Genomic DNA, 27,002 nt, shown 5'->3' with positions numbered 1-27,002 from the left:
CCTGACTCTGTTTCAGAACTCCTCTCCTGACTGGTTATAATCAATATTTTGTAAGCCTTACTCTGCCAGGCACCGGGCTAAGCACGTTATGTGTATTACTTTGTTTAATTCTCAAAAACATTCCTCCTCCCAGTTTTATACATGAGGAAAGAGAGATGCAGAGAGATGCAGAATTACCTCATCAAGGTAACACAGCTAGTAAGTAGAAGAGAAGGGGTATGAACCCAGGCCTCTGGGTCCAAACTATGGGTGTGGAACTACCACCCAGGATTGCATCCGGTGGTGGTGCTGGGCAGAAGTGTGATGTTGTGATTCACAATAAATATGTATTTCGTTTTCATCTGCATTCCCGGTACTGAGCTCCTAAAACTCTTGGAATTTCCTGTGTTGAGAGCAATCAAGATGCCTTTTGTTATGTTAATTGTTATGTTAATTAGCGGCTTTTGGAAATCCCCTAGGTCACCTAAGGATGGGGGCTGGTTTCCAGTGGAAACAACCACGGGATTAGAGGCTTGGAACTTTCGGTCCTAACCCAGGCCTCCTGGGAGGAGAGAGAGGCCAGAGATTGAGTTCAATCACCAATAGCCAATGACCTAATCAATCACGCCTATTTAAGGAAGCCTCCAGAAAAACTCAAAAGGACACGGTTTGGGGAGCTTCTAGGTTGGTGAACACATGAAATTTGGGGAGAGTGGTACCTGTAGGGGGCTCAGAAGCTCTGCACCCCCTTCCCACATACCTTGCCCTGTATACCTCTTTCATCTGGCTGTTCTGAGTTATATCCTTTTATAATAAACTGGTAATCTAGTAAGTAAAATGTTTCTAAGTTCTGTGAGCCACTCCACCAAATTAATTGAACCCAAGGGAGGCTGTGTGGTCACTGGAACCTCTGACCTATAGCCAGTCAGACAGAAGCACGGGCGGCGACATGTACCTGGGATTGGCATCTGAATTGGGGCGGGGAGGGGCAGTCTTGTACGGCTGAACCTTTCACCTGTGGGATCAGATGCTGTCTCCAGGTAGTTAACATCAGAATTCAGTTGAACTGTAGGACACCCAGCTGGTGTCAGAGAATGGTTTGCACCTCCCAACTGTTGGAGCAGAATCATAGGGTCACCCTCTCTGCTGGGGGACCCCCAGCAGGCACTGCTCACACATGCAGCAGAGCACTGTCCTCAGTGATTATTCAAGCCCCACCCCGAGCAAGTGACCTGAGAGCCAGAACCACCAGGGTTCAGAGCAGAAGCCCCAGGACCCATCCGGGCACCTGGTACCAAGCAGATGTCTGTCAATGAGTGAATAAGGAAGAAAATCACTTCCTGCCTCCAAACTCCATGAGTAAGTATAATTTATTTCTTTATTTTAGCTTCAAAGCAAATTTCTCCGAGAAACATTAGCACAGGGAAAATTCTGAAAGGGAGCATAGAGCAGAGAGCTCAAAGCAAGCCAGGATCTTTGGGGAACGTTAGCTACGTCCCAATCACTCTGCCCATTATGTTGAGGAGGGAAAGGAGTGTCTGAAATAGCAAGACACCTCTATTTGTGCACCCCTGACTCCACTCCTTGAGCGCAGGTTGCAAAAGTTCACATTTTTAGCTAACATTCTGTGTGATGCTTTTCGTAACTTTGTAAGTTGCTATTTTACTAGCAGCTTCCTTTTGGGGCATCAGATGACAGATTGGATGATTTAAGGGGGAAAAAATGTGGTTGTATTTGAAGTATTTGTTTTTAAATACCTCCAGGAGTCTACTGTGACATTCTGGGTAAGAACACAGCATCATGTGTATGCATATGACATCTCTCTTAATGATGTATGAAATCTCTTTATGGTGGCAAATCACCAATGGGGCAGAGAGGAACGTGGCAGGAGACTCCATCAGCCTGGTAAACTGTGACTGCCACCCCTGCCTTAGGAGAAGTGGGAAAGGTGAAGAGATCTGGGGGCTTCTCCATTTGGAAAATGCTCATCCACAAGGGATCCAAAGAACATCTGGCCTCAGTGCCCAGACTTTAAAAAATAGAGCATCATTGACATGCAGGCTCTCAAGGCAATGGCTCACGAGTTTCCTCCACTGCTGGGCCCAAGTGGGAAATTAGCTCCCCCAACAGAACCTCCAGCTATTTATAGGAGATTCTAACAGGACTCTAGAAGCACCAGAGCCTGGTGAAATGGGAGAAAGAACTTCTCCCCAAGCCAATGCCACACTTTGCCTTCCAGGCACCAAAGTCCTCTCACAGAGCCCCTTGTAAGCACCTTCTGGACCTCACCCATCACCTGTCAAGGCCTTTCATGATAACTGTTTGTTCCTCTGACCATTAGGACTCAAATTTACAGATCAGGCAACTGAGACACAGAGAGGGTAAGAAACTTGCCTCAGAGTCGGCTTTATCAGCTCAAAGATGCAACAAGAGAGACTGCAGCATGACCAATCCATGGGAACTTTCATGGGCTACACTTGGAAAAGTTATACATCACTCTGCCCACCTTCCATTGGCCAGAACTCAGTCACATGGTCCCATTAAACATAAAGGATGCTGGGAAATGTAGTCTAGCTGTGAACCCAAGGAGATAAAGGAACGGGTTTTGGTGAACTCAGTTGTCTCTACCACAGGTACTAAGCAAAGTTCTGGGGAGCTCTAATGAGTCTGGGAAGCCAGATTCAAAAACATACTCTATCATCTTTCAATCATCCATCTTGTCCACCCCCAGAGTTACAATGAAAGCTTTCAAATCTATCACTGGACAGTGAGTAGGGGCAGAGGGTGTGGAGGTAAAAGTTATCAACTGGGAATCTCTGGAGTCGTCTGGGATGCTGCTCAAATGTAAAACTGAGGTACTACTTACTGACAACTTGCTATGCGCCGGGTGCTGTACCCCACGCTATACTTGTCTTACCTCATTTAATCCTCACCCTGATAGTATTATGTAGTGACAGTGACCGTCCCCGTCTCACAGATGAGAAGCTGAAATGCTGAGAGGTCACACAGCAAGTCACAGGAGAACTGGAAATCACACCCAGGTTAACCCGATCTCAGAACTCAAGTGCTCGTGCCACTGGCTTTTATATGTTTGTGCTTCTTTCTTCCCATCAGTAAGATTTTGTGTTGAGAAATAGGGTTTCTACCTTTTGGTCATATTATTTAAACCACAGCATTAGTTCACTTGCAAAGGGAAACATTTTCATAAAATATTCAGTATGTGAAATATGAAAGAAAAGAAATATATCCACAGGAAAGTCACTAATCAAAGTGATTCTCTCATCCAGTTGCCTTACATGACTGGTTTTCTAGTCAGAACAGGAAAGAAACAAAGGGTAGATGGCCAAAATTCCCATGCTTATCAGACAGAGCTGCCTGGCATGCTCTCAGCTTCAAACAAACACGCTTCTAATTCCAGAAGAAGAGAGATGCGTGTGGTTAAAGTCCTCACTCGGAACAATTCCTGGAGTCCTACGTGGGGACCCACGGGTGTTTCTCATCCACATCTGGGATTACATTTCTTGAGGCTGTCAGTCTGTTTACCTACATGGTGAGATGGGAACGCTAAGAGATGGGTCGTTATCAAGTAGCCTAGTTTTCTTCTTGGAGAATTTGCAGAAGACAATCATCAGGGACCGAGCTGTATTTTTATTATTGTTTACTGGCTTGCTTTCCCTTTTGGGGTGTGGGGAGATTTTTTCCAACTGTGATATGGACCTAACGTTGTAAACATCTGGAATCAGAATGTGTTTTTAGATCAATGTCGTGTTGCTTCTGTTCCCCATCCTCTCCTCCTCTCTCCAAAACAGCACTATTAAAGTGAGGCTGTGATTTATAACCCATGATACCTGAGAATAGGGGGAACAGAGCACACGATACTGAATGGCTCAGGACTGGAGTATCCACCTCTCTCATCCACCCTAGGGGCCTCATCCTGTGACAGTAAACTGGCCACATGTGGAGGCTTTGAGCAGAAGATCCTAAGGGCACGGGCTGACTCACTGAAATTAAAAATACAAACCAAACTAAAGGGGGGAAGCCAACAACCATTTTCATTTAAAAAAATAAGACTACATTTGAAATATTCATTTGAATGTGTAGTAATAAACTTTTATACGTTTTAATCTGTTTTCTATTTGACAATACTTCATTTGCAGACTCTTCATGGCTTTTAAAAATAGACCCAGAGTCCAAATCCCCACAGCATGAGATTTTTCACATTCTCTAATTTGCAGTAATATATTTGTGTCAAATTCGGTCTACGGGTCACCCTAGGGGATAACACTGGGCTTGGTGCTGCTGAGAAAGCACCTATAGTTTGAGCCCAGGCACCACACGGGGCTGTGGATCAGGCATGGGACTAGGATGGCCTCACCCTAATCTTGCCTCTGCCGTGGACAGACTTTCCCCTGAGGCATGAGCTCTCCAAACATTGCTTAGCACTTGTGTTAGAGACAGCTCTGAGTTCACCCAAACCCATTCATTCTCCCCTTTGGGTTCACAATTAGACCACACTCCCCAGCCTCCCTTGCAGTTCAGTAGGTCCATGTGACCAAGTTCTGGCCAATGGGAGGTGGCAGAAGTGATGTATGACTTTTCCAAGCATGGCCTTTAACAAGTTCCCTGGACAGTCACCTGTACTCTTTCTTGTTCCATCTTCGAGCTGAACGAAGCTGACTCCAAGGCAACTTTCTTAACCTCTCTGTTCCTCAACTTCCTGATCTCTAAAATGGGGGCAAACATAGGATCCACCATTGGACTTGTTTTCAGGAACATTTAATGAAGTAAAAACAAAACAGCAGAAGTTAGCGGTTGACCTCATGGACTGTGAAATCAAAGTTCAAGGCTTTGCTTCATAGTTATGAGACTTGGGGCAAGTTTTTTAAACTCTCTTCATTTATTTCCCAGTCTTGAAAATGGGAATAACTAATACTCACTGGTAGTAATGTGGTGGACATAATTAAAAATAAAGATATAAAATGATTAGAACATAATAAGCCTGGCATCTAGTGAGTACTATGTAAGTCCTAGCTGCTACTATTACTACTGCTATGATAATAATTACTGTGATTAGAAGGGTGTCTGGTGCATAGTACTATTCACAAATGTTAACTATCATCATTACATTCTGTAAAATATGTGCAACAATAGAATCTACCAGAATTAAGTGAAATAATGGGTATAAAGCCTTACCGTGGTACCTAGTATTGAAAAACCATAAGCCTCTAATAACCTCCTATTCAATGCCACATGTGCTCTGGTGGAAAAGAAGGCTCTGAGGGTCAGGACCAGGCACTGGGCATGGATGACGTGACAAAGGCTGTAGAGACAAGTGGGTAAACGCACCAACACCACACTTCACCTTTTCCATAATATGATCTTGGCACCACCCAGTTCTGGACTTTGACCAACCAGAATCAGGAGGCAATCCAGAAGCAAGGACAGACAGGGTTCTTAACGCAGGACCTTAGACCCATAAAGTGCCCCTAGGTAGGACTCAGTGGGTCCATGGACTTGGACAGGAAAAAAGAACAACTTTATTTCCAGTAGCCTCTAACTGTAATCTAGCATTCCCTTTAATTATAAATGTAAGCAACAAATCACTGTGGAATTACCACTACCTGTGACTTTGTCACCAACAGAGACCACAGAATTTTTTAGTCACATTACAATTGTCACAGATACCTCAAAATATCATGACACTTGTCACTATTTCCAAATTACAGTAATTACTAGACTTGCTTGTTATTTAATGTATTAATAAAGCAAGCAACAGTTTTACTGGATTACATTTATTATTTTAGTAAATGCATTTCAATATACATGGTTTCCTTAGTGATCTTAAGTATTTCAAATTATGTATTTTAAGACTTTATTCTTCATAAAGGCCCATAGTTCTCCTCAGATGCCAAAGGGGCTCATGGAGCAGAAAATGTAACAGCTCCTTGGTCTAGGGTCTCAAGGACCCTCAGTCCTATACACTCAAAGAGGCTAGGTCGGGACTCCAGACACCTGCTGGTGATCACGCAGGTGTCTCTGGCAGGTGTCCTCCTGGGCCCTCCACTACTGCATCTATAATGAGGAGCTAATCACATTTTCCCCAAATCCTCTGGAGGAGGATTGTAAGAGTCAAATGTGGTGCCGAATGTGAGGCTACTGGCCGAAAGGAATAGGTTCTGTGCAAACTTGGGACACTAACCATATCGTCCTTTGGAAGTTTAACAGATCCTTCTCCTGATTCCCCGTGGCTGTTCTGACTGTTGCTCCCCGGTCCCCCTCCTAGGTGCTGCAGAAGGAAGGTTGCCGAGAACTGTGGGAGGCGGGAACCACTGGAGGCACTGCTGTCACACTGCGAGCTGGATCCTGGCCAGACCCCTTGCTAACTCTGTGGCTTTGGACAAACAGTCTCACCCCTCTGAGCCTCTGTTTCCTCGTCTTTATGATGGAGAGAATGACAGTGAAATAAGGAAAACTGTGCCGAGTGCAAAGCAGAGTGCCTGGCATGTAACCACAGTGTAGGGCTTGGTGAAGCACAGTGGTTGGGATGACAGTAGAGGTGATTACTGTCATCATGATCACATTGTGGCAGGTATTTAATTCTCATGGAATATCCATGCGTGCCTCACATTTCCCAGACCCCTTGCAGTGGGCGCGACAGGACAAGTTTTAGCTGGCAGACTATGGGTAAAGTGATGGGTGTCATTTCTGCGCTGAGACAATGAAAACTACAAGAGAGATTCCCCATTCTCTTTCCTCTCCTGCCACATGGATGGCAGAGGTGTGTGTTGACACAGTGGAGCCACAGGATAGAGCAGCCTGTATCTCTTGATCACTAGGAGAGAGCTACCCTGGAGGGTCACCCTATGCTCACTGGACCGGTCCCCATGAGCAAGAAATAAGCCTCTGTTGGGAAAGCCAGTGAGATTTCTGGTTAACCTGTTACTTCAGCATAGCCTAACGTCTCCTGACTAATATATTAACTAAGAAAACCATGAAGAAGCAGATGACATCTGCAACATCTCATGATGACAATGGCTAGGTCTACATGAGACACACCTAGAATTCAGCACCTTCTGCTAGGACATGAGTAGACAATCCATTTGCAAGGTCTGGGCAGAATCTAGTCCAAAAACTGAATGTAGTCCAAAGAGAGATGCTCAGAGGTCACTCACTCTAGTGTCTATGTACCATCTGAAAACCCTGCTGACCCAGCATATCATTTACTCATTGCAACTCAGGAAGCCTCTCGAGATACCATGTTTGCAGACAGTGCCCACATTAGCTGAAACCACTAAGCTGCTATTTCTATACACCATTCTGTCTCCTTCTCTCCAAAGGTGCAAGGAGCTCTGAGCATTGCAAAGAGCTCTCAATATCCACGCGGCTGCCAGTGTGTGAGGAGGAGTGGGTGTAGGACTAGAATTCCCGTCTGTGGCACTGCTGAGGACGGTACAGGGGCAAAGTGTAAAGCGTAATTAACACATTTCAAATCAACATGTAAAACGCGTCAGCTGTTTGAGTATTAATTAATATTTTTGCAAACTAATTACATTAGAATGACAAGGCCAGGAAGACACTAAAAGAGTTTACTAATTTTGTTCCACTCCTCTTGTTTCAATGGCTACATGGATTACCACTTTATTCAATTTTTATTTTTTAAATTTACCAGAAATGATCTAAACACCACACTATTTCACAGCTATCATCATTTATTCATAGCTCAATAGAGGAAGCCAGAATAGCAATAACTCTTTTTTTTCTCCTCCTAATTGTCATTCTGGTGAGATAAGTGGAATGTCAGTCTCTAGTCAAGCTACATTAGTGCTGAGAATCAGGCACAGTCACAAAGTTTCTCCAAAGTGTGCTAGCGTCATTTGTCATAAGAGGTTTGTGCTGAGCAATCAGACTTTAACCCAAGGGGGTTTTCAAGCCTGCTTCCCCCATCTTAGCTGGGCTGGTGGTTCAGAAGGCAAATTGCCTAGAATCAAACACTAACTCTGCCTGTTAGCCGTACAGCCGTGAATGGATCCCATCAACTCTTCTGAGCCTTGGTTTTTCACTCATTAAATGAAGGTTATGTGGATACTCATTCGCCCAAGTCTGTTGGAAAGAATAAATGAGGTAATCTATGTAAAATGCTCGGCACTGTGCCTGGTAGACAGTGGACATTCAATAAATGTTGGCTACTGTCACTGCCACCACCGCTGCCATCATGAAGAGTCTCCTTTGCTGCTGTCCCTACCGTCAGGTGCCGATCCACATGTCGGACAGATTTCCCAATTCTCTCCTCTTCCATCCCTCACCCATAAACACAGTCAACTCAAAGCAGTCTTTGCTGTTTGCCAAACTTGGTCCAGATTATTAAAATATGCCATGCAGCGTGGTGCCCAGGTACACGGCACCCGATGCCTCTTACTGACCTTAGAGTTAGGGCACGGGGATGTGGGAGAGGAAGATGCATCATCTGAAATTCTCCCGAGTCTTCCTGGAGACTTGTCACTCTCTCTAGGTGTTCACTCTCTCCCTTGAACCCATCTCTGTTTTAGAACTTGGCTAAAAGCATCTGTTCACCCATCTGTGTATTCTACTAGATCACAGGCTCCATGAGAGCAGGAGATGGGTCTTACTCATTTTACGTGACCAGGGTCTAAGAAAGTAGCGGTTGAATAGTAGATGCTCTTTCAGCTTGTTGCATCAGTGTGTGCTGCTCCAAAGAGGTCCATCTGCTAATACATATGTAGTCCCTGCGCTTCCAGCACCGCTGAGCCCAGCCTGGATTCCAGCCACAGTCCCTCTTCCTTCCTCTTCACTAGACCCAGTAGTTCCATGATTCTCTCAGGGGGGGCCCACAGTCCCCTATTTGGAGCTTCTCCTTTTCATCTGATCCTTTATAAACCTTTGCCTTTGGCTTTGGTTTCCACAGTCAACCAGTCGCACTCCCACCACGTAGGCCGATTCTGAGCATCCCAACACTCCCCCTCCACTGTCACATCTTTAACCCTTCTCCCATCTCCTCCACGGAAGCCCTATCACCGTGGATCAGTCCGTTTCTCCTTTGCCATTGACAAAAACATGCTAAACCCTTGGAATTATGCAACATTACAGGCACTGACAGGCTGGAGCCTCCTCTGTTCAGTCTAATTTGGTGCATCGAGTCTGAGAGCTAGAGTGAAATGTGAGCCCGGAGCACATCTTTTGATCTTAAATAGTCAGAAGGTTGGAATGTATAATGCTATGGAAATAAATGGTGTCAAAACTGTAGGAAATAATTTATGGTGTGGGAATGGGTTCTGTGATCACAGAGCACTCACAAAATCTTAAAACAGAGAGTCGACAAGGTTGGTTGAGCTGTGGCAGGGGAAGGCTGGCAGAAGAGAGGATGGAGAAGAGGAGAGACTAGGTTTTTCTTGTGACGGTTGGAAGGTCCAGCCTTTGCCTCTGAGGTGAGAGGGGACTTCTGGTTTCAGCTCATCACCTTAGCTGACTTTGGGGTCTGAGAGTCACGGATGAGATTCCTGATCCCCTTCCTATAACCTCCCTGACTCATTTAATTAGCCACCTTGATCCTCAATTTGCTCATCTGTAAAATAGGAAAAAAAATAGGACTCACTTCATAGGGCTCTTGCAAGGGTGAAATTAAATGAGATAAGGTATATGAAATGACTTGTAGAGTGCCTGGCATATAGTCAGATGCTAATTAAAAGCTAGTGGACTTTTTTTTCCTTTGGCTACTCTTTTTCATTAACCCCATTGCAATGTACAAGTGGTGAGATTCTTCTAACATCCTCAAAACCTCGCAGTAACAGAAACCAATTTTTTTTTTCTGATATAGGCAGTAGAAAGAGAATTTTTTTTGACTGCCCACCTTCTCCAGGGACCCTTAATTAATTTCCATGGAGTAAGGTGCTTCTGGAAGACTCAAGAACAGATGCATCCATTTGGTTTAGAGGATACGAATTGGTCCTAGTTGGCACCTCTGCTCTTTCCTATTATTGTAGCACAGAATGAGCTTCCAACAACACCAATAAAAATAACTACAATGACTAGCATATGTGAAGGGCTATTTATGTACCAGGTAATATGTTAATTACTTCCCATACCTTCTATCATGCCTTTTCACCTTCACTAAAAAGCTGTAAGTTTCATTCTTTAATTATCTTCATACTATGGAGGAGACAGACCAGACACGCAAAGGTAAGAAACTTGCCTGAGTTTCACCTCTAGCAGGGACTGGAGATGGGAAATGCTGGAGCTGGGGTTTGAACCTAGGCAACAGACTCCACAACCTGTACCAACGACAGTTGTGTTCATGGTGGAACATGCCCCAGCGCTGCAGTCAGACACCGATTCAAACATTGGTCCTGCTATTTAATTCTTAAGTAAGTTTGGTTAACCTACATCACCTCTTAGAGTCTCGGTCACCTCCTCTGTGAAATAGGGATGGTGACACTCATTTTAAAGATTGTTGTGAAGCTAACATAGTGCTTGGCACGCAGTACACACGTGGTGAATGACGCCATGTGTTCACGGCTGCTGCTGTCAGGCTCAGCGCCCTCCCCTGGTGCTGCTGGACAGATCTCACTGGTCAGTCAGCCTCTCACCAGTGCCTCCCATCAGCATTCCCTCTTCCTGCTTATTTTTCCTCTTTAACACCCAATTCTACCTCTGCCCCCCTTATTCTCAGCACATGCAGTTCCCTCTGCTATTCACAGGGTATATGAAGGCTGCCAGGCATAACCTCTTTCAGTCTCTCCCTTCTTCAAATTCACCCACACTTACTCTCCATCCTTTCTTTCTCAATGTCACATGAAAAATGTCCTTTCTCAGTCCAATTAATGCCATAGCTCTCTGGCACGGTGTTGAGCCCTGGTGACACAACGGTGAGCAAGGCAAGTGTACCCTCAGGGATACTGCTCACCTTTCAGCAGGTAAACCCCATCTGTGCTCTGATTCACATCCTCGTATCTTCTGAGGCCCATTCTGCAAGCCTGTGACATACCCAAGCCCCTGCCACCTTCAAAATTCCTTCAAGCCAGGGAGCATCATTGCCTTGGCTCAAGCACTTGCCCCTTGAAAGGCTGGTCTGTATTGTACTTATGTGTCTTCTCTTTCCATCTACTCCCTAAGCCATCCACATCTAACTTCCGCTCCCGCCACCTATGTTGGGAAGGCTCTCGTTGAGGACGTTAATGATTGTATACCTGCCAAACCCAGTGCCATCAACCCGGTGCTCACTCCCCGCGACCCCAGTGAATCATTCAGTGCCCTGTTCCTTTCTTGTAACCCTCTTCCCCTTCTGTTTCCAGGAGGATCTTGGTCTTGGTTTCTCTGCGTTCGCTCCGATCACTTCCACTCTCTTTCACAGCTCCCACACCCCTTTCACGCTTATTCCCTGAACGTGCAAGCTCTTTCCCATCTGTGCCTTTTCTCGTGTTCTCTACTTTTCTTGACTTCAAGGCTCCAGTCTGCATTTTACTGGAGGTAATATCCACTGGGAAGCCTCCATACATATCCCATTCCCACCTAGGCTTACTTACGTCTGAACCCAGACCCCAAACTTAAGGAATACGGAGCAGGGTTGATAGAGAGGGCTTTGCTCTCATGAGAATGCTGGCCATCACGAAACAAATGACCTTATATCATTTATGATATATCCCCCCACAGCCTATTGGATCGTATATTCTTTGAGGGTAAGATTATACGTCCAAGTCATATATGTATCCCAGTGCCTAGTGCTTTGCCTAGTATAATAGAATAGCTATCACTTAAATGCCCATCAAATTTTAAAAAGGCCAACCATATCTCCAGCTGAGAATCCTGGGACCTTGAATTAAGACCTGATTACTTTTTGCAGGTTCTTTAAACATTCTTTTGAGCCGGCTTCAAGGACAGGGAAGACTATCAAAGTGTGATTGGACAAATTAGACAAGGGCAAGCATGTTCTTTGGAAAGTACTGCTGATCTTCAGATGGCTCTTGCCCTTGATGGAGAAAAGAGGGCCACGGACTCCAACATGAATTAAGCCATGTAAGTAAACGTCTGCCTGCTTAGGTTCTCCATCAGCCACGACACAAAATCATTACAGCAAGTTTGCATAAGCCACAGGTCTCAAAATAAACTTCTAGTTATGTATTTATTGTCTTACTTTTACACAAGAAATAAAGTACGGGGATTGTGTGAGGAAGCGAAATAACAACTGTGGATCATCTGCTCTGTGCCAGGTACTGTCTTAGGCACTGCACACAGATTATCAAATTTTAAAATTCAAATCAATCCTTTGGGGTGGTGTTCATTATTGCCATTTTACTGATAAGAGACCTGTTTAGCATTTAAGCGACTCGCCCGCAGGCACATAACTTATAAATTGTGGACCCATGATTCATATCTCATCTCTAAGACTCCAAAGCTCATGCTTTTTCCACTGTAATGCTCTTGGTGCAATAACTCAACTGTCCCTTGTAAAATGTTCTGGCTTCTGAAGTGACTTGAAATGGCCAGGACTGGTCTTTTGTTCACAGCAAAAGAAATTCAGTCCCTTCTCAAAAGTGCTGGTTTCTCTCCAAATGGGCCAGAGTATTCTAAAAGGCTCTGTAGCTCTTGGATCTGCTTTTCTGAGACTCAGGTTTGAGACACGAAAAATATATGATTCCTTGGCCCGGGATAAAAATCTCTGGATGGAAACAGAGATTGGTGGAAGCAAGATTCCACGTATGTCTCCCGAAGGCCACTGGGTTTAGCCACCAGCACTTTTTCCCACTGCAATCATTTGGGATAGCAAAACTGTAATATTAATCAATCTCAGTTCGATTGCTTTGCCATGAAATAGGAACAGGCCAATTTATCAAAATTGAGGCCCTCCACTGGGTTTATATTGCCATTAAACTATCAACAGGAAATCATTTAAGGTGAGGCAAGGAACCGACTGGTAACTGAAAAGAAATGATTTTTTTTTTTAAGCATCCTCTCCTGCAGCCTCCTTTGTTTGGCTGTCAGCATAGCCACTGTGGGGCTGGGTCTCAGATCTCAGTGTTACCCTGCAGCTGGAGGTGGAGAGAACTCAGACATAGGCATTTGCAATCCAATGGCTGCGCCCAGGTTACTTGGTTCTCTCTCAGCAGGGCAAGCTGCGTGACGGTAAACAGGGGGGAGATGTGTATGCATTTGTGCGATAAAACAGGCTTAATGATTCTGAAGGGGAAAGAGTCCAGGAGACATACAGTAGCAACTCAGGAACAAAATGGAACCATGCAGGGCCAATTAATGTGCAAATATGTGTGTGCTGAACTTGCATTCCATTCATCATGTGGACATGGAAATTGGGCCATTTATCTGTTATATTATGTATGTGACATCTTAGTTTGGTTCTTACAGGCTGCTCGGGGACAAAGGGCTATGTGCTTTGCGGCTAGCAGAGGGAATTTAAGATAAATTCTTCAGCTGTCATAAACATTGCTGGGCAGAATTTGGTCAGAAGATAAAGCTCTTTCCTCTGCAGGGTTTTAACACTTCTCAATAGTCCATGTGCCATCTTATTAAAACTGTGTGTGGTACGGGGAGGGGTGGCATATGCCATGAAAAATTATTGGCACAAACAGCTTACTGTCATGTTTTCAAAGTCCAGATTTAGCAAACGTTATTCACATATTCACTGTCAATCTGCAGAGAGAAAGGGAACTGGCAAAGCCATTCACTCTCACTGATTCTGTGGGTTTTTAATTCTTCTTGTCTCCCTTTAACCAACGTCTCCTCGACAGGTGGGGTTTGTCCTGCTTAAATTACAACTGTTTGTCTGTACTTAGGGGAAAAAAGAAAGTCATTTGAGAAGGAAAAGGACCTCACAGAAGCACGTTCCCAGAGCCACTATTATTTACCTAACAGAACATGCCGTGAATATGGATCACGCACTAAATAACGGTGATCGCTTGCTTTGATGAATTGCCATTAGAAATTCAATTAATAAAAGGTTATCTCCCTGCAGTAGTGCAAAACATATGATCTGGCTGCAGCAATTACAATTCAGCCTTAGAAACCATGGTCAGGAGAAAGGAAAAGTTGTGTGTTTTTTAAAAAACCTGCTCCATCTGGGAAATAGGAGTCGGGAGTAAAAATGAATGAATGAATAAATGCGTGATGAATGGGTGAGTTTAGGCTATTTTTGATCTACAGTTCTGTCTATGTGCTGAGAGTTCTACACTTCCTCCTTCCCCTTTTTTTCATTATCCTGGTTTATACTTTTTATGTTGTTTCCTTTTTCATTTTTGCTGCTGCTCTTTTTTAACCAAGTAGATTCACTTTTTTTCTTGGTATACAAATTATATACTATAAAGTACACACATCTTAGGTGTAGAGCTCCATAAATTTTACATGTGATGGTAACCTATGTAACCATATCTAGATGAAGGCATTGAATATTCCCATCTCCCAACTGGCTCTTTTGTCCCCCTACCAAAAGGTAACCACGACTGTTACTTTTATCACCAGAAGTGGGTGCTGATTTATATGTAAATGAAATCATACAGGGTGTATTTTTTTAACTCCACATTATATCTCTGAAATTCATGAAGGTTATTTCATATATCCATTGATGATTCTTTTTGATTACTATCTGGTATTCCATTGCATGAGTATACCACAATTTGTTTATTGATTATCCTGTTAATGGACACTTAGTTTGTTTCCATCTTTTGCCTATGCGAAATAAAGCTTCTATGAAAATTATTGTATACATCTTTTGGTGGACATAAGCACTCATTTCTCTTGGGCACACAAGCAGGAGTGGAATTGCTAGATCATTAAACATTATTTCACCAATGTTTAAAGTACTGCAATTTTCCAAAACTCCATTTTTAAATCTGAAAATAGTGATAACAAATATCCTGCCATGTGTGATTTCTGTGAAATTGAAAAGGGGCAACATATGTAAAGGTGTTTTATTGTTGACTGTGTGTTTTAAACTGCCAAGTGTGGCACAAATGTGAGACTGTGCTGGGGAAAGGAAGATGGAAAATCACAGGAAATAGGCATCTCTCTGTGGTGCTGACCCCAGTGCACTGAGACATATTCAGGTATGATCTAGAAAGCAGAATCAGCCCTTAAGGAGTGGCAGAGCTAACATTTATCAACACTCACTACGCACCAAGCCGTGATCTGGGTGGTTTACATGCTGTTATTCATATACTGAATATATTCATATATTGAAATTCTATCCCCCAACGTGATGGTAGTAGGAGGCGGGGCCTTTGGAGGTGATTAGCCCTCAGGAATGGGATTAGTGCCCTTATAAGAAGAGACACGAGAGCTTGCTTCCTCTCTCTGCTTTTCTGCCACGTGAGGATACAATGAGAACGGCTATCTGCAAACCAGGAAGAGAGTCCTCACCAGACACCAGATCTGCTGGTACCTTGATCTTGGACTTCCCAACCGTCACAGCTGTGACGGTTGTGAGTAATAAATTTCTGTTGTGTAAGTCACCCAGTCCATGCTACCTTGTAACAGCGGCCTGAGCTAAGATTAATAGCCAGCCCTGCCAGACATGATTACAAATCCCAGCTCTATCACTCATTAGCTGAATGGTTCTAGGAAAGTCACTGAGTCTTCCCAAGCCTCAGTTTATTCTTCTGTGAAATGGGGATTATAATAGCTCGTATATCCCAAGATTTTTGTGAAGATTTCGTAAGATGATGTATGTGAAATCTTTACATAGTGAATGGTATATATTAGGTACTGGATACATGGAAACTGGTCCCCTGTGTGGAGTAAATCAAAAAAGTAAACACAGACATTGCCCTTTTAATGCTCTCAACAACCTCGTGTGATGTGTATTGCTGTTCTCACTCTGAAGATGAAGAAAGGAGCTTTGAGTAGATACATGACTGGCTTAAGTAACTGATCACAAGATCATTGGGAAGCAGGTGACACTAGTGCCTCCTGACCTCATCCCATCTTTCTGCTTCCTGACCCTCCTCCCCTCCCACTGATCTACCTCCCTAGGCATCTAAAATAACATTTACACCATTAACGAACCACAGTTCCTAGAAAACTTTTGCACACCAAGTTATTCTATACAAGACTGTAGACACTTGAACTGGAGTTTCCACTCTTGCAATGATCTCCCCTTACATTCTGTAGAACGCTGTCAGAATCCGCCTCTGCACTCCTTACTCCATATGACCCTCCAACAACCATGCGATGGGCCAAAAGGAGCTGAATTATCCTCACTGAGTGCATGAGAAAAGTGAGTCTCAGCAGTTACAGTGATGCACGATGTCACACAGAACCCAGGGTTGCTGAGGCCCAGGGAGATGCTCTTTGCTCTACACATCTAGTAACTCAGAAGGAGGAGAACAACGGCTCCATGGCCCTGGATATATTTTGGAGTGCCCATTAAGTGATGCCATGCACAATTCCCCATGGATGGTCACCTTGCTGGTGACCTCTGACCAACATCTTTTTAAATTCTTTACCTGTTGTCAGCATCAGCCACAGCTCCCTTAATGCCCCAGAGGATGAACAGGGAGAGGAAAAAGAGGGAGGGAATGGAAACCACCAGAGAGACGGATGGAGGTCTCACTGCCAAAGCAAGGGCTGTTCTGAATGGAGCTAGAATCATAATGTGTATATACAGACTCTGGAGTCACCAAGACAGAAGCAAGAGCAGATCCAAATGTGAAACCATCAGCCGTCTTTACCAGGCCACTCAGTACACACTGCATAAATAGTGCCAGGGGTGACCCGGTCAGCCCCAAACCTAGCGCCGTGGAAAGCGCACAGCTGACAACACACCAGACAAACCACCAGGAGGTTGTGCAGAGCACAGCTGCAACCAGAATACCCTCTTCATTTCATCACAAAAGAAAACCGTTTCAAAATGTCCTCCAAAGGGACAGCAAAACCACGTTTCCTACCTCAGCTTTGCTGGCAGCCAGGCTCGCCGAAACCTGCAAGTTAAAGAAAAAAAAAGACATTAGTATTGATTCAACAAGAAGGTAATTGGATTAATTGTCTTTTTAAAGGAATTGGCATCAATAATTTGTTACGACCCGAGGGGACAATGGGCGCGACACACACACACACACACACACACACACACACACACACACACAGAGGCACTCTTTCTTCTAGCAAGCACAGGAGCGAGATTTGTTTTTCCAGTCCTGTGTATAAGGTGAAGAGGATAATTAATATTTTCAACACATTATAACAATCTTGCCAGGAAAAAAAAAAGGGGGAGGGCTGTGTGCAATGCCCATGCACTGTTAATGATTAAATGAACACCGAAAAAGCAAAGCCATTGAAGACACTGAGGGGTTTTTTTTCCCTTTAAAGTTCCGAGTCAGTGTTCTGAGAAGGTAAAACTTCAAACTACAGCAACTACAGCCTTCAGTTTCCAAAATGCCTCAAAATACTGTGAATTAAAGAGTGGTGCCAGGCATTCTGCCAAGCTCTTTATGTCATCCCCAGAACGACTTTCATTAACCCATTTCATAGATGAGAATACTGGGCTTGGAAGAGTAGTTAAGTAATTTTTTCAAGCTCAGAAATTTATTCAGTAGAGGAAGTTAGATTTAAACACAAAATAAAGTCATATAGACTTTCAGGCTCCTACCCACACACAGCCCATTCTGTATTAAAGGATTTGATTTTGGAATAAAGGAATAAAGATTCCACCCACGATGTTCGTATACGCCTAGAAGAGATCTCCTATCTAGGGGCAGATAAGGTGTTTTTTTTCCCTGATAACTCCAGGAACTCTCCGCCCTGCAACTTTCTACTTATACCTGAGGTTGACCAGCCATCCTCAGCCATATTTTCCTACCAGTTGGCTCTGAACTGAACTGTGTCCACCCCCACCGCAAATTCATGAAGCTCTAACCTCCAATGTGATGGTATTTGGAGGTGGGCCTTTGGAAGGTAATTAGGTTTAGATAAGGTCATGAGAGTGGGGCCCCCTGGACAGTATTAATGCCCTTATGAGACACCAACAAGTTTGCTTCCTGTCTCTCTCTCTCCACCTGCTTGCATGAAGGAAAGGCCATATGAGGACACAGTAAGAAGAGAGCACCGGAAACCCAAGGAGAAGGCTCTCACCAGGCACCAACCCTGCTGGCTCCTTGACGGAGGACTTCCAGCCTCCAGACTGTGAGAAACAAACTCCTGTTGTTTAATCCACCCAGTCTATAGTGTTTTGTTATGGTAACCAAGCTTACTAAGACAAGCAGATACCAGCTCACAGCTGTGAATCCAACTAAGGGCTTAAGAATGCATGGGTTCCTGAGTTAGATGAACAGCCCCTGTAGCTCACACTGGCCCAGCCCCCAGCACTCCCTCCCCCATGCTCACCCCCAAGGTATCAGACCAGCCCTCACTGAAGCCATCAGCCCCAGAAGTAGCTCAGGCAATGCCTGCTGCCCACTGGGCAGCTTTCACGCGTCATTAGCCTCCTAAACGGGAGGCTTCAGGCTGACCTCAGCCAAGAGGATGTATTAGCTGTGGCCTGTGGCTTAGCAAGGCATATCCCAGGGCCAGCCCTGGAGAAACTTCCAAGGTGTGATGAATGTCAGAGCCCAGGTCCTCCCCTCCCCTCCCTTCCCTCTGTCCTTTCAGAGCTGGGGCTGGGAGAGCAGCTGATTCCAAAGCAAGTGGCCATATCCATAAAGCACAAGTGCAGAAGATCCCTTGCTACATAACCTCGTGTGTGTGTGTGTGTGTGTGTGTGTGTGTGTGTGTGTGTGTGTGTGTGTGTGTGTGTGTGTGTGTGTGTGTGTGTGTGTGTGTGTGTGTGTGTATACACCAACATTTCCCTGCTGTAAACCAGTAGGAATTTGTGAGGGAGAAGCATGCTATTCAACAGCTACAGGTCTCCAGCAGCACATGGGCGACACCATTCTCAGCTGCCCTCTCTAATTTCCTCCACTTCAGAATCTTCGTCTGTGTCTCCCAACTTGTGAATTTTGGGTCACACGGCCCCTTTCATTCCTCCCTATTAGGCAAGCCCACTTCTTGCATCTACCTTAGATAAACACACACCAACATAAAGAGGCATAGACATGGCTGATTACTGAAGCATTGTTCAGGATAACAAGACATTTCTAAAACATTTAAGTGTCCACAGATAAAAGAATGGCTAAAATACAGGGTTTGAACACTCCAATGCCTCCAGGGGCCAAGCAAGTAATAAAAGTATATAAAGTGAACTACCTGCCAGACAATAGGGAATGGTGAGGTCTGTGGGGAAATGTGAGATGCCTACTTTAAAGCCATTTGCATTCAATTTGTAAAGGCAAAATATGGTTCCAGCCAAACACAACACACATGTATGTAGTCTGGATGTGGCTGCTAGGCTGCCAGTTTACCATCCTCTAAGCCAAATCAACTATGATCCAGCCATATTATATAATATTATGCTGCTGCTAGAATAAATGGGGTGAATCCTAACGTTTTGACATGAAAAACTCAACAGTACATACTGTTGTTGTTTTTTTTAAAGCATGACATTTATTTACTTATTTATTTATGGCAGCATTGGGTCTTTGTTGCTGCGCGCGGGCTTTCTCTAGTTGCGGAGAGCAGGGGCTACTCTTCGTTGCAGTGCACAGGCTTCTCATTGTGGTGGCTTCCCTTTGTTGTGGAGCACAGGCTCTAGGTGCACGGGCTTCAGTAGTTGCGGCTCACAAGCTCAGTAGTTGTGGCGCACAGGCTTAGTTGCTCTGTGGCATGTGGGATCCTCCAGAGCAGGGTTTGAACCTGTATCCCCTGCATTGGCAGGCGGATTCTTAACCACTGTGCCGCTAAGGAAGTCCCTACATACTGTTAATGGACAAGAAAAGATGGAGAACAGCACACATATGATGATACCAATATTCTAAAAAAATAACTGAAGTATGTATATATTATATATTCCTGTAACCGGGCAGGACTTTAGCCCCTCTCTGAAGTACCTAGATAACAGTATCTGATGCCCATTCCTGAGCTGTTTTACAGATGCTAAAACCCCCACCAAATAGAAGAAGTTAACTAGTTAATGACGGTGAGCACATAGTCTCCAGACCTACTGGAGCCTGAGGATTGATAATGTTAACCCGTATGACACCACACTGTTACTTCATCATCAACCAATCAGAGAATTGTGCAGGAGTTGATCACATACCCTGTGACTCCCCTTCATCACCTGGCCTTTAAAAATGTCTCCCTGGAACCCAACAGGGAGTTTGGGTCTTTTGAGAACTAGCTGGACTCCTTGCTTGGCGCCTGCAATAACCACTGCACTTTCCTTCACCACAACCTGGTGTCAGTAGATTGGCCTGACTGCACGTGGGCAAGCGGACCCAAATTTGTATTGGTAACATTCCTCCTTCCACACTTACTCGCCCACCACACACACACAGATGTATGTCTGAAAAATGTCTGGGAGGAGGACTTTCCTGGTGGTGCAGTGGTTAAGAATCCACTTGCCAATGCATGGGACATCGGTTCAATCCCTGGTCCAGGAAGATCCCACATGCCGCGGAGCAACTAAGCCCGCGTGCCACAACTACTGAGCCTGTGCTTTAGAGCCCATGAGCCACAACTACTAAGCCCACATGCCACAACTACTGAAGCCCATGTGCCTATAGCCCGTGGCCCACAATAAGAGAAGCCACCGCCATGAGAAGCCACGCACCACAACGAAGAGTAGACCCTGCTCACCACAACTAGAGAAAGCCCATGTGCAGCAACGAAGACCCAACGCAGCCAAAAATTAAAAAAAAATTTTTTTTTTACCCTCTGGGAGGATACAAATCGAACCAACAAAAGTTTTACCTCTGAGGAGGAATTTGGAACGTGACTGGGACCTGATGGTTTGAGGAAAGTCATGGGGAACATTCTCTTTTTCTGAATTGTTTGAAATTTTTTCATTGAGAATGCATCCATGTATTATTTGTCTAGTTAAACATAAATTTAAAATATGATAAAACTAAAGCTTTACAGTTCCTCAAGGTTAATAAGAGACTTTATAGAAATGCTGGCTTGTCTCACTGAAGAGAGGACTAAAAACAGCTCTCTCACCCATTCATATATCTGATGACACAGAGTAGAAGGTGGGTCATATGGTGATGCAATAGGGAGTGGTGGGGCTTGTGGCCAATTGGAGATAAACCACAGTTCATTTGATTTAAAATTCTATGTATTAGATAAATCTATGAAAAGCAAATGTTGACATTTACTAGAATCCTCTATATACTGCATTCAGTGTCGATTTTATAGTCATAATTATGTTAGATTCACTTCCAACACAGGTAGCTCAGGGTTATTCAGGAACACGGCACCACAGACCTCAGGGCCTGTCTGTCATCCACTGTGGCATGTTCAGCAGATAGAGAACGGTGGAGGCCAGCTGGGGAGGGAGTGAGGGCTCTTTAAGGGCTGCGGGTGCCAGACTGAGGCGTTTGGCTTTTATGTTGTCAGCCGCAGCCACCATCAGAGGGTTCCCAGCGTGGGGGCTGATATGATTAGAGCCATGTTTGAGGTGGGCCATTCTGTGGACCAGCACAGGGCACAGAAGGGATGCAGGAAACTCCCGGCAGGACACTCCTTAGAGCTTTGTTCCAGCGATTTCCCATCCTTTTAATCATTTCCCTTCCTCTCCTTCACTTTCTCTGCCTGTGTTTGAAATTGCAAAGGCCGACATTAAGGGTTTCCTCCTTGCTTGTGCCAGGAACTTGATGTACGTGATCCTTTCAATCCTCTCCTCAACCCTAGGAGCTGGTTCTCATGCCATTTTTTCAGACGGGGAAACTGGGGTTGGGATGCTAAGTTCCTTTCCTACAGTTGGGGCTGTCAGAGACAGGGTTTGAACCCAGGTCATACTCCAAAACTGCCCTCAAAAACCATGCAGGGATTTTTCCCATGGAGATATGGATTCTTCCTGGGACTTCCCACACATTCATAGATATGAGAACGGAGTTAATGGACAGATGGGTGATCATGGCTCAGGAACACCCACCTGGTCTTCCTCTGCACCTGTGTCTGAGACACCCATCACCATCCGGGGTTCTGATGCTCCTTGCTATTCAATCATCTGTGCTGAATGTGTTGGCTACCACTCTACCACTTCTGCAGTGGTAGTGGGAGACAGGTCCCTTTTGGTTGCTGGGATAGAAACCACTCAAAAAACTTAAGAACACAAAAGAATTTATTAGCCCATTCAACTGATAGAGTTCACTTTAAATGGATCCAGATAAGGATCAACGAGGTTAAATCACTTCTCTGGCAAGTGGTAGAGCAAGAAACGGAACCCAGGTCTCTATGACTGGAGACTTTGCTCTGCAGTACTCCCACGCACAAATCCAGGGACTCAGTGATTGTGTGCTTTTCCCTGTCTAGACTCTAACCCATCCCAGTCTCACTGAATGACCTGTTTTCTCTGCCTCCTGCTCCCTCTCTCCCCTTCCTTCCTGCAGGAATCACCATGAGGTCCCCATGGCTGTGCTGAACATGCCACACTGGCCTGCCAGGTAGGAAGAGAGAATCATCACATCCCTCCGCAAACACTACCCTGTTGGGCCTTCAGATTTGTCTCCCATCAGCAAAGGACACCACCGTTCACACCAAACAGTGAACCCTTTATCTGTGAAGTCAAGTGTCACCTAAACAGGCCTTCCGGGCCAGTGAGGATATTATTCATGCACCAGCAGTTTGGTGATTTCTTCTACTCACAGTCACTCAAATAAAAATGTATCCCTGTGCCCTGTCATCTACTAAGTCTGCCAGGCTGCCAGGTGTCCTTGGCTTTGATGGAACTATTTTATGGAAAGTTCTGACCTAGAACAACACCAACATGAAGGTTCTCTTTTTCCACCAATTATCCCTCAATCTAGTGTCCTTTTTCAGTTCTGTAAGGACATCTCAGGGAAACCCAGAGCCTCCCAGTCACCCTCAGGCATGAGAAGTCCAGTCTAGCTCAGTGCAAAACTTCCATCTCATGTCCAATTTCATGTTCATCTCCTCCAGTCCCCCAACTGTGCTGGCCAGGCTTTGGCCAGAGGGATTAATTGGGGAGAATGAATGGTCTTCTCCTTCTTGCCCTCTTCTCCCTTTGGTTTTCTGGTTTTAACAGCTCTGTCATTGGGTCTGAGCAGACCAATTAGAGAGAAAGGGCACATTCCTCTCCACTTGAGCATGCAACAAACAAAATCATCTGCTATCAATACTGATTATCAGGCAATTCAATGGTCATAGGTGCCTTCTGTACAGATGTCCAAATGCTGGCACCTTTGCGGGGCACAGGTAGATTAGGGGCAGCCCTGTGGGTGCAGGCCTCCTGTAATTGGCAGGGACACCAAAGCTACAGTAACAAATAGAACCAAATAAATAATGGCTTGACACATGGATAGTCATCTCTTGCTCACATAGCAGTTCTAGGTGGGAGAACGCGTTAGAGGCCAGCTTTCCTCCACACAATCATTCAGGGACCCAGGCTGAAAAAGGCCCTGCCATCTTTAATATGTGGCTTCAGGTCACCGTGACCAGAAAGCCAGAAGAGGGAGAATACATGGAGGAACACGAGTGGGTGGTCTTTATGGACCAGACCCAGGAGTGTCATGCATCGTTTCAGTTCACATCCTGTTGGCCAGAGCTCAGTCACAGGGCCACACACAATGGCAAGGGGTTTGGACATGTAGTCAAGCTGTATATCAGAGAGGAGAAGATAGTTTTGGAGAGCAGAGCTAGCAGGCCTGGCCACACCTCCTCACTGCAGCACTGCCTTGCCAGAGATCCCTCTACACGGTTCCCTAATAGAAAACTCACCTCCACCTGACCTCCCCCAACATCTCCGAGTGATGGAATTCTGGCAGCTAACACAGTCTCCTGTCGCTGAGATCCCCTCACCTTGCAGCTGGTCCTCTGGGGGACACCAGCCACATGGCTCAAACCCAGATCTTCTGTAGTATCCCCTGGACCCACAGGAAATTAACAAGTCCTTTTGCAAGAGCAGAGATTGAAGCTGTCCCTTCCTCCATGCCCTCTCTCTCCTGTTTTCTTCTCCTCCTGCTCGAATAAGCAGAAAGGGGTGATAAGAAGCTACACCAGCAGACCGAGTCCTCTTCTTGCTGGCATCCCAGGTTCTACGAGAGATCCCTTTGGAGCTCAGCTTGACTTCAGGTTGGCACTGGTAACTCCTCTCTCCCCTGAATCCCCTCTGATCTTCTGCTTATTTATCTAGTCAGTACTGATAACAGCAGAGGTGGCTTGTCCCCCCTCAAGGAGATCTGAGGAGGTGGCTGAACCCATTGTGTCTGACCCTCTTTCAAGTGTAAGAGACGCTCAGCATTCCTCTGCCTTCACTTGGGGTCCTAACGATCTGTTCTGGGATAACGGGAAATGTCTTAGTCACCTTGACCAAAGCACCCTGCAAAGGGTTGTGAATGTGTCACCAAATTGCGTCAAGTCTTTCCTTGAACAGATTGAATCTCTGGGTTGTTTTCACTGGTGTAAACAGAACACCTTAAAGTGCTATCATCAAAGGGTGGTGATGCAGCATGGAGCGTGGGGAACAAGACAAATGGGGCTCCTGCCACCCCACGGCTGGGCGGGCTTTGAGAGGGTCACTTCCCTGACCTGAAAGAGCTGATTTCTCTCTCTACTGCGCATAGGGAAACCCTTCCCCACGGTGGTGCGGATTCTGTGCTGTGCCATGAATAGTAAGCACCAGCGTCTCCAGCATCTACCTGCCATGTTTCACCCCCGGACGACGCCAGGGATTCTAAGCAAGTTGTGCAGCTGAGTCTTGCAAACCCGCCCCTCCCTCTCTCTAGGTGTGCCATGCTGGGCATGTGCGGTGACTGAAATCAGCTACACATTCTCTGGCGCTTCTCCCGTCAAGAGGTGGGGTCTATGTTCCCAACCCTTGAATCTGGGTAGGCTCTGAAACTGCCCTGACCAGGGGATGACGGCAGAAGGGAGGTTGTGCCAGTTCTGGTCCAGCCTTAAAAGACTGGCCACTTCCACTGCTGCCTGGGGGGCCTCTCTGGGTGCCCTCAGCTGCGCATCAGAGGTCTGACTACCCTGAGACCGCCATGCTGGGGCAGCCACTTTGAGGCATTTTGACCGACGGTACCCGCTGAGCCCAAACCTCCAGCCTCCCTGGCCAATGTGCCAGCCACCTCGGACCCTCCAGGCAGTACATCTGCCAGCGGAACACCACCAAGAGACCTCACTCAAACCATGCCCAGCACGCCCTGCCCAGATTCCTGACCCACAAAATCTTGAGCTATAATGAATGGTTGCTGTTTTGAGCCATTAAGTTTCAGGGTACTTTGCTAACAGCAGTAGATGATCACAACAAAAGGTACGTATCCTCTCTAAGCCTGTAATTTCATACTTACAAAGGAGAAAGTATGTTTTTACAAGACTGTTCTAAGAATTAAGCAAAAAATCTATGTTTAAAGTGCTTGACACGGTCCCTGGCACACAGCAAGCTGTTTTATCTCACAAGCACGTGTGCTGTTCTTTGTGCATTTCCACGTGCAACGGTCTTTTTATATATATATATATACATTTATTTATTTTATTTATTTACTTTTGGCTGCTTTGGTTCTTTGTTGCTGTGCGCGGCTTTCCCTAGTTGCAGCGAGGGGGGGTTACTCTTCGTTGCGGTGTGCGGGCTTCTCACTGCGGTGGCTTCTCTTGTGTAGCAAGGGCTCTAGGAGTGCGGGCTTCAGTAGTTGTGGCACACGGGCTCAGTAGTTGTGGCTCGCGGGCTCCAGAGCGCAGGCTCAGTAGTTGTGGCGCACGGGCTTAGTTGCTCCGCGGCATGTGGGATCTTCCTGGACCAGGGATCGAACTCGTGTCCCCTGCATTGGCAGGTAGATTCTTAACCACTGTGCCACCAGGGAAGCCCCCACGTGCAATAGTCTTGATTTACTGTCAAGTGATGATTCTCAGAGCACTCAATTGGATTTCCAGATGGTAAAACATGTATGGATTGCTCTGGACTCAGAAATACCTGGGCTTTATAAATCCTTGTGCTGCCATCTACAAGCTGTGCGCATGACCAAGAAAGAGCTACCTCACCTCTCTGAGCCTCAGTTTCCCCATTTGGAAAACAGATACAAAAATCTATCTCGCTGCCTTTTTGGCATAGATTCCATGGGAATGCCTGGCCTAGAGTTGGAGATTGAGAATGAATAACCGTAGTTTCGGTTAGTTTGGTGTCGTAACTGTTATAGTAGCAGCAGTCGTAACACTGATGTTTTGAGCTCCACTGCATTTAATGGAGCAGCCTGTGAACAGACCCCCTAAAGGGGTATTTCTGAAAGCAGGCAGCTTCCCCTCTCCTCACCATCTCTCTCCTCTACTCTAGCCCAGGACTTGGTTCCAGCCGCGGAGCTGCCAGAACTCAGCCCAGATTTTTAAATGTGAGTGTAAAAAAGGAAAGAGCCCATTCACAGATGATATTCAACATCCCCTCCCTCCCCAAGCCAAATTCCGTAGGCTCCAGAATGTCCAATGAATAAACGGCTCTTAAAATTCTTCTAGAAAATGCACGTTTTCTCTTAATAATGCTCACTGTCAGAAATGAAATATTTACATGCACTTGCTTCAAAATGCTGGCAGCTTGTAACCTAAGAACAGTTTTACTTGTGGTGCTGAACAACTACCTTAGGTCCATCTTGTAGATAATTTTGAGAGGACCAAGAAGATGCAGGGTAGAAAGAGCTGCAGCAGGGAGACTGAGCCGGGAGGGAGGGGCTGACGAATCCCTGCCCTTGGTTTGTCCTTGAAGTTGGTGTATAAGGAAGGTTAAAGTAGTTCCAGCACTGGGCTGATGGGTGTCTGAGCTGTGATGGGCCCATCAGTCACCCTGACGCGTGCTGGCAAACACTGAGAGATTGTAAACATTATCTGAAGCTTAATTAGGAGGCCTGACAGGAGGCTGGGTGGGCGTGAGGAGGGAGCGCTGAGGCTCCCTGTGCCCTGCCCCCACCCCACCCTGCATCCTGGAATCTTTCGGAAAAGTTGCCGCCATTCACGTCTCCTTCCAA

General features: G+C 45.5%; 1 protein-coding gene and 1 long non-coding RNA gene across 3 annotated transcripts in view; one reads left to right on the top strand and one right to left on the bottom strand.

Moving 5' to 3' along the window:
* The window catches only part of RBFOX1 (RNA binding fox-1 homolog 1), a 2,204,869-nt gene that overhangs the window by 1,595,249 nt on the left and 582,618 nt on the right, over window positions 1-27,002 (bottom strand). Inside the window, exon 4 of one of the 2 annotated variants that reach the window (XM_082429022.1) lies at window positions 16,884-16,916. In XM_082429022.1, the coding sequence (XP_082285148.1) occupies window positions 16,884-16,916 (33 nt within the window). Of the gene's footprint in view, window positions 1-16,883; window positions 16,917-27,002 lie in introns of those variants that run through there. The other variant, XM_082429011.1, reaches the window with a different exon arrangement.
* The window catches only part of LOC309644867, a 793,618-nt gene that overhangs the window by 256,006 nt on the left and 510,610 nt on the right, over window positions 1-27,002 (top strand). The gene's annotated exons all lie outside the window — the stretch shown is intronic.

Source organism: Balaenoptera physalus (assembly GCF_965194825.1).
Source record: "Balaenoptera physalus genome assembly, chromosome: 16".
Taxonomy (NCBI): domain Eukaryota; kingdom Metazoa; phylum Chordata; class Mammalia; order Artiodactyla; family Balaenopteridae; genus Balaenoptera; species Balaenoptera physalus.
This window is presented reverse-complemented; position numbering and strand designations above follow the sequence as displayed.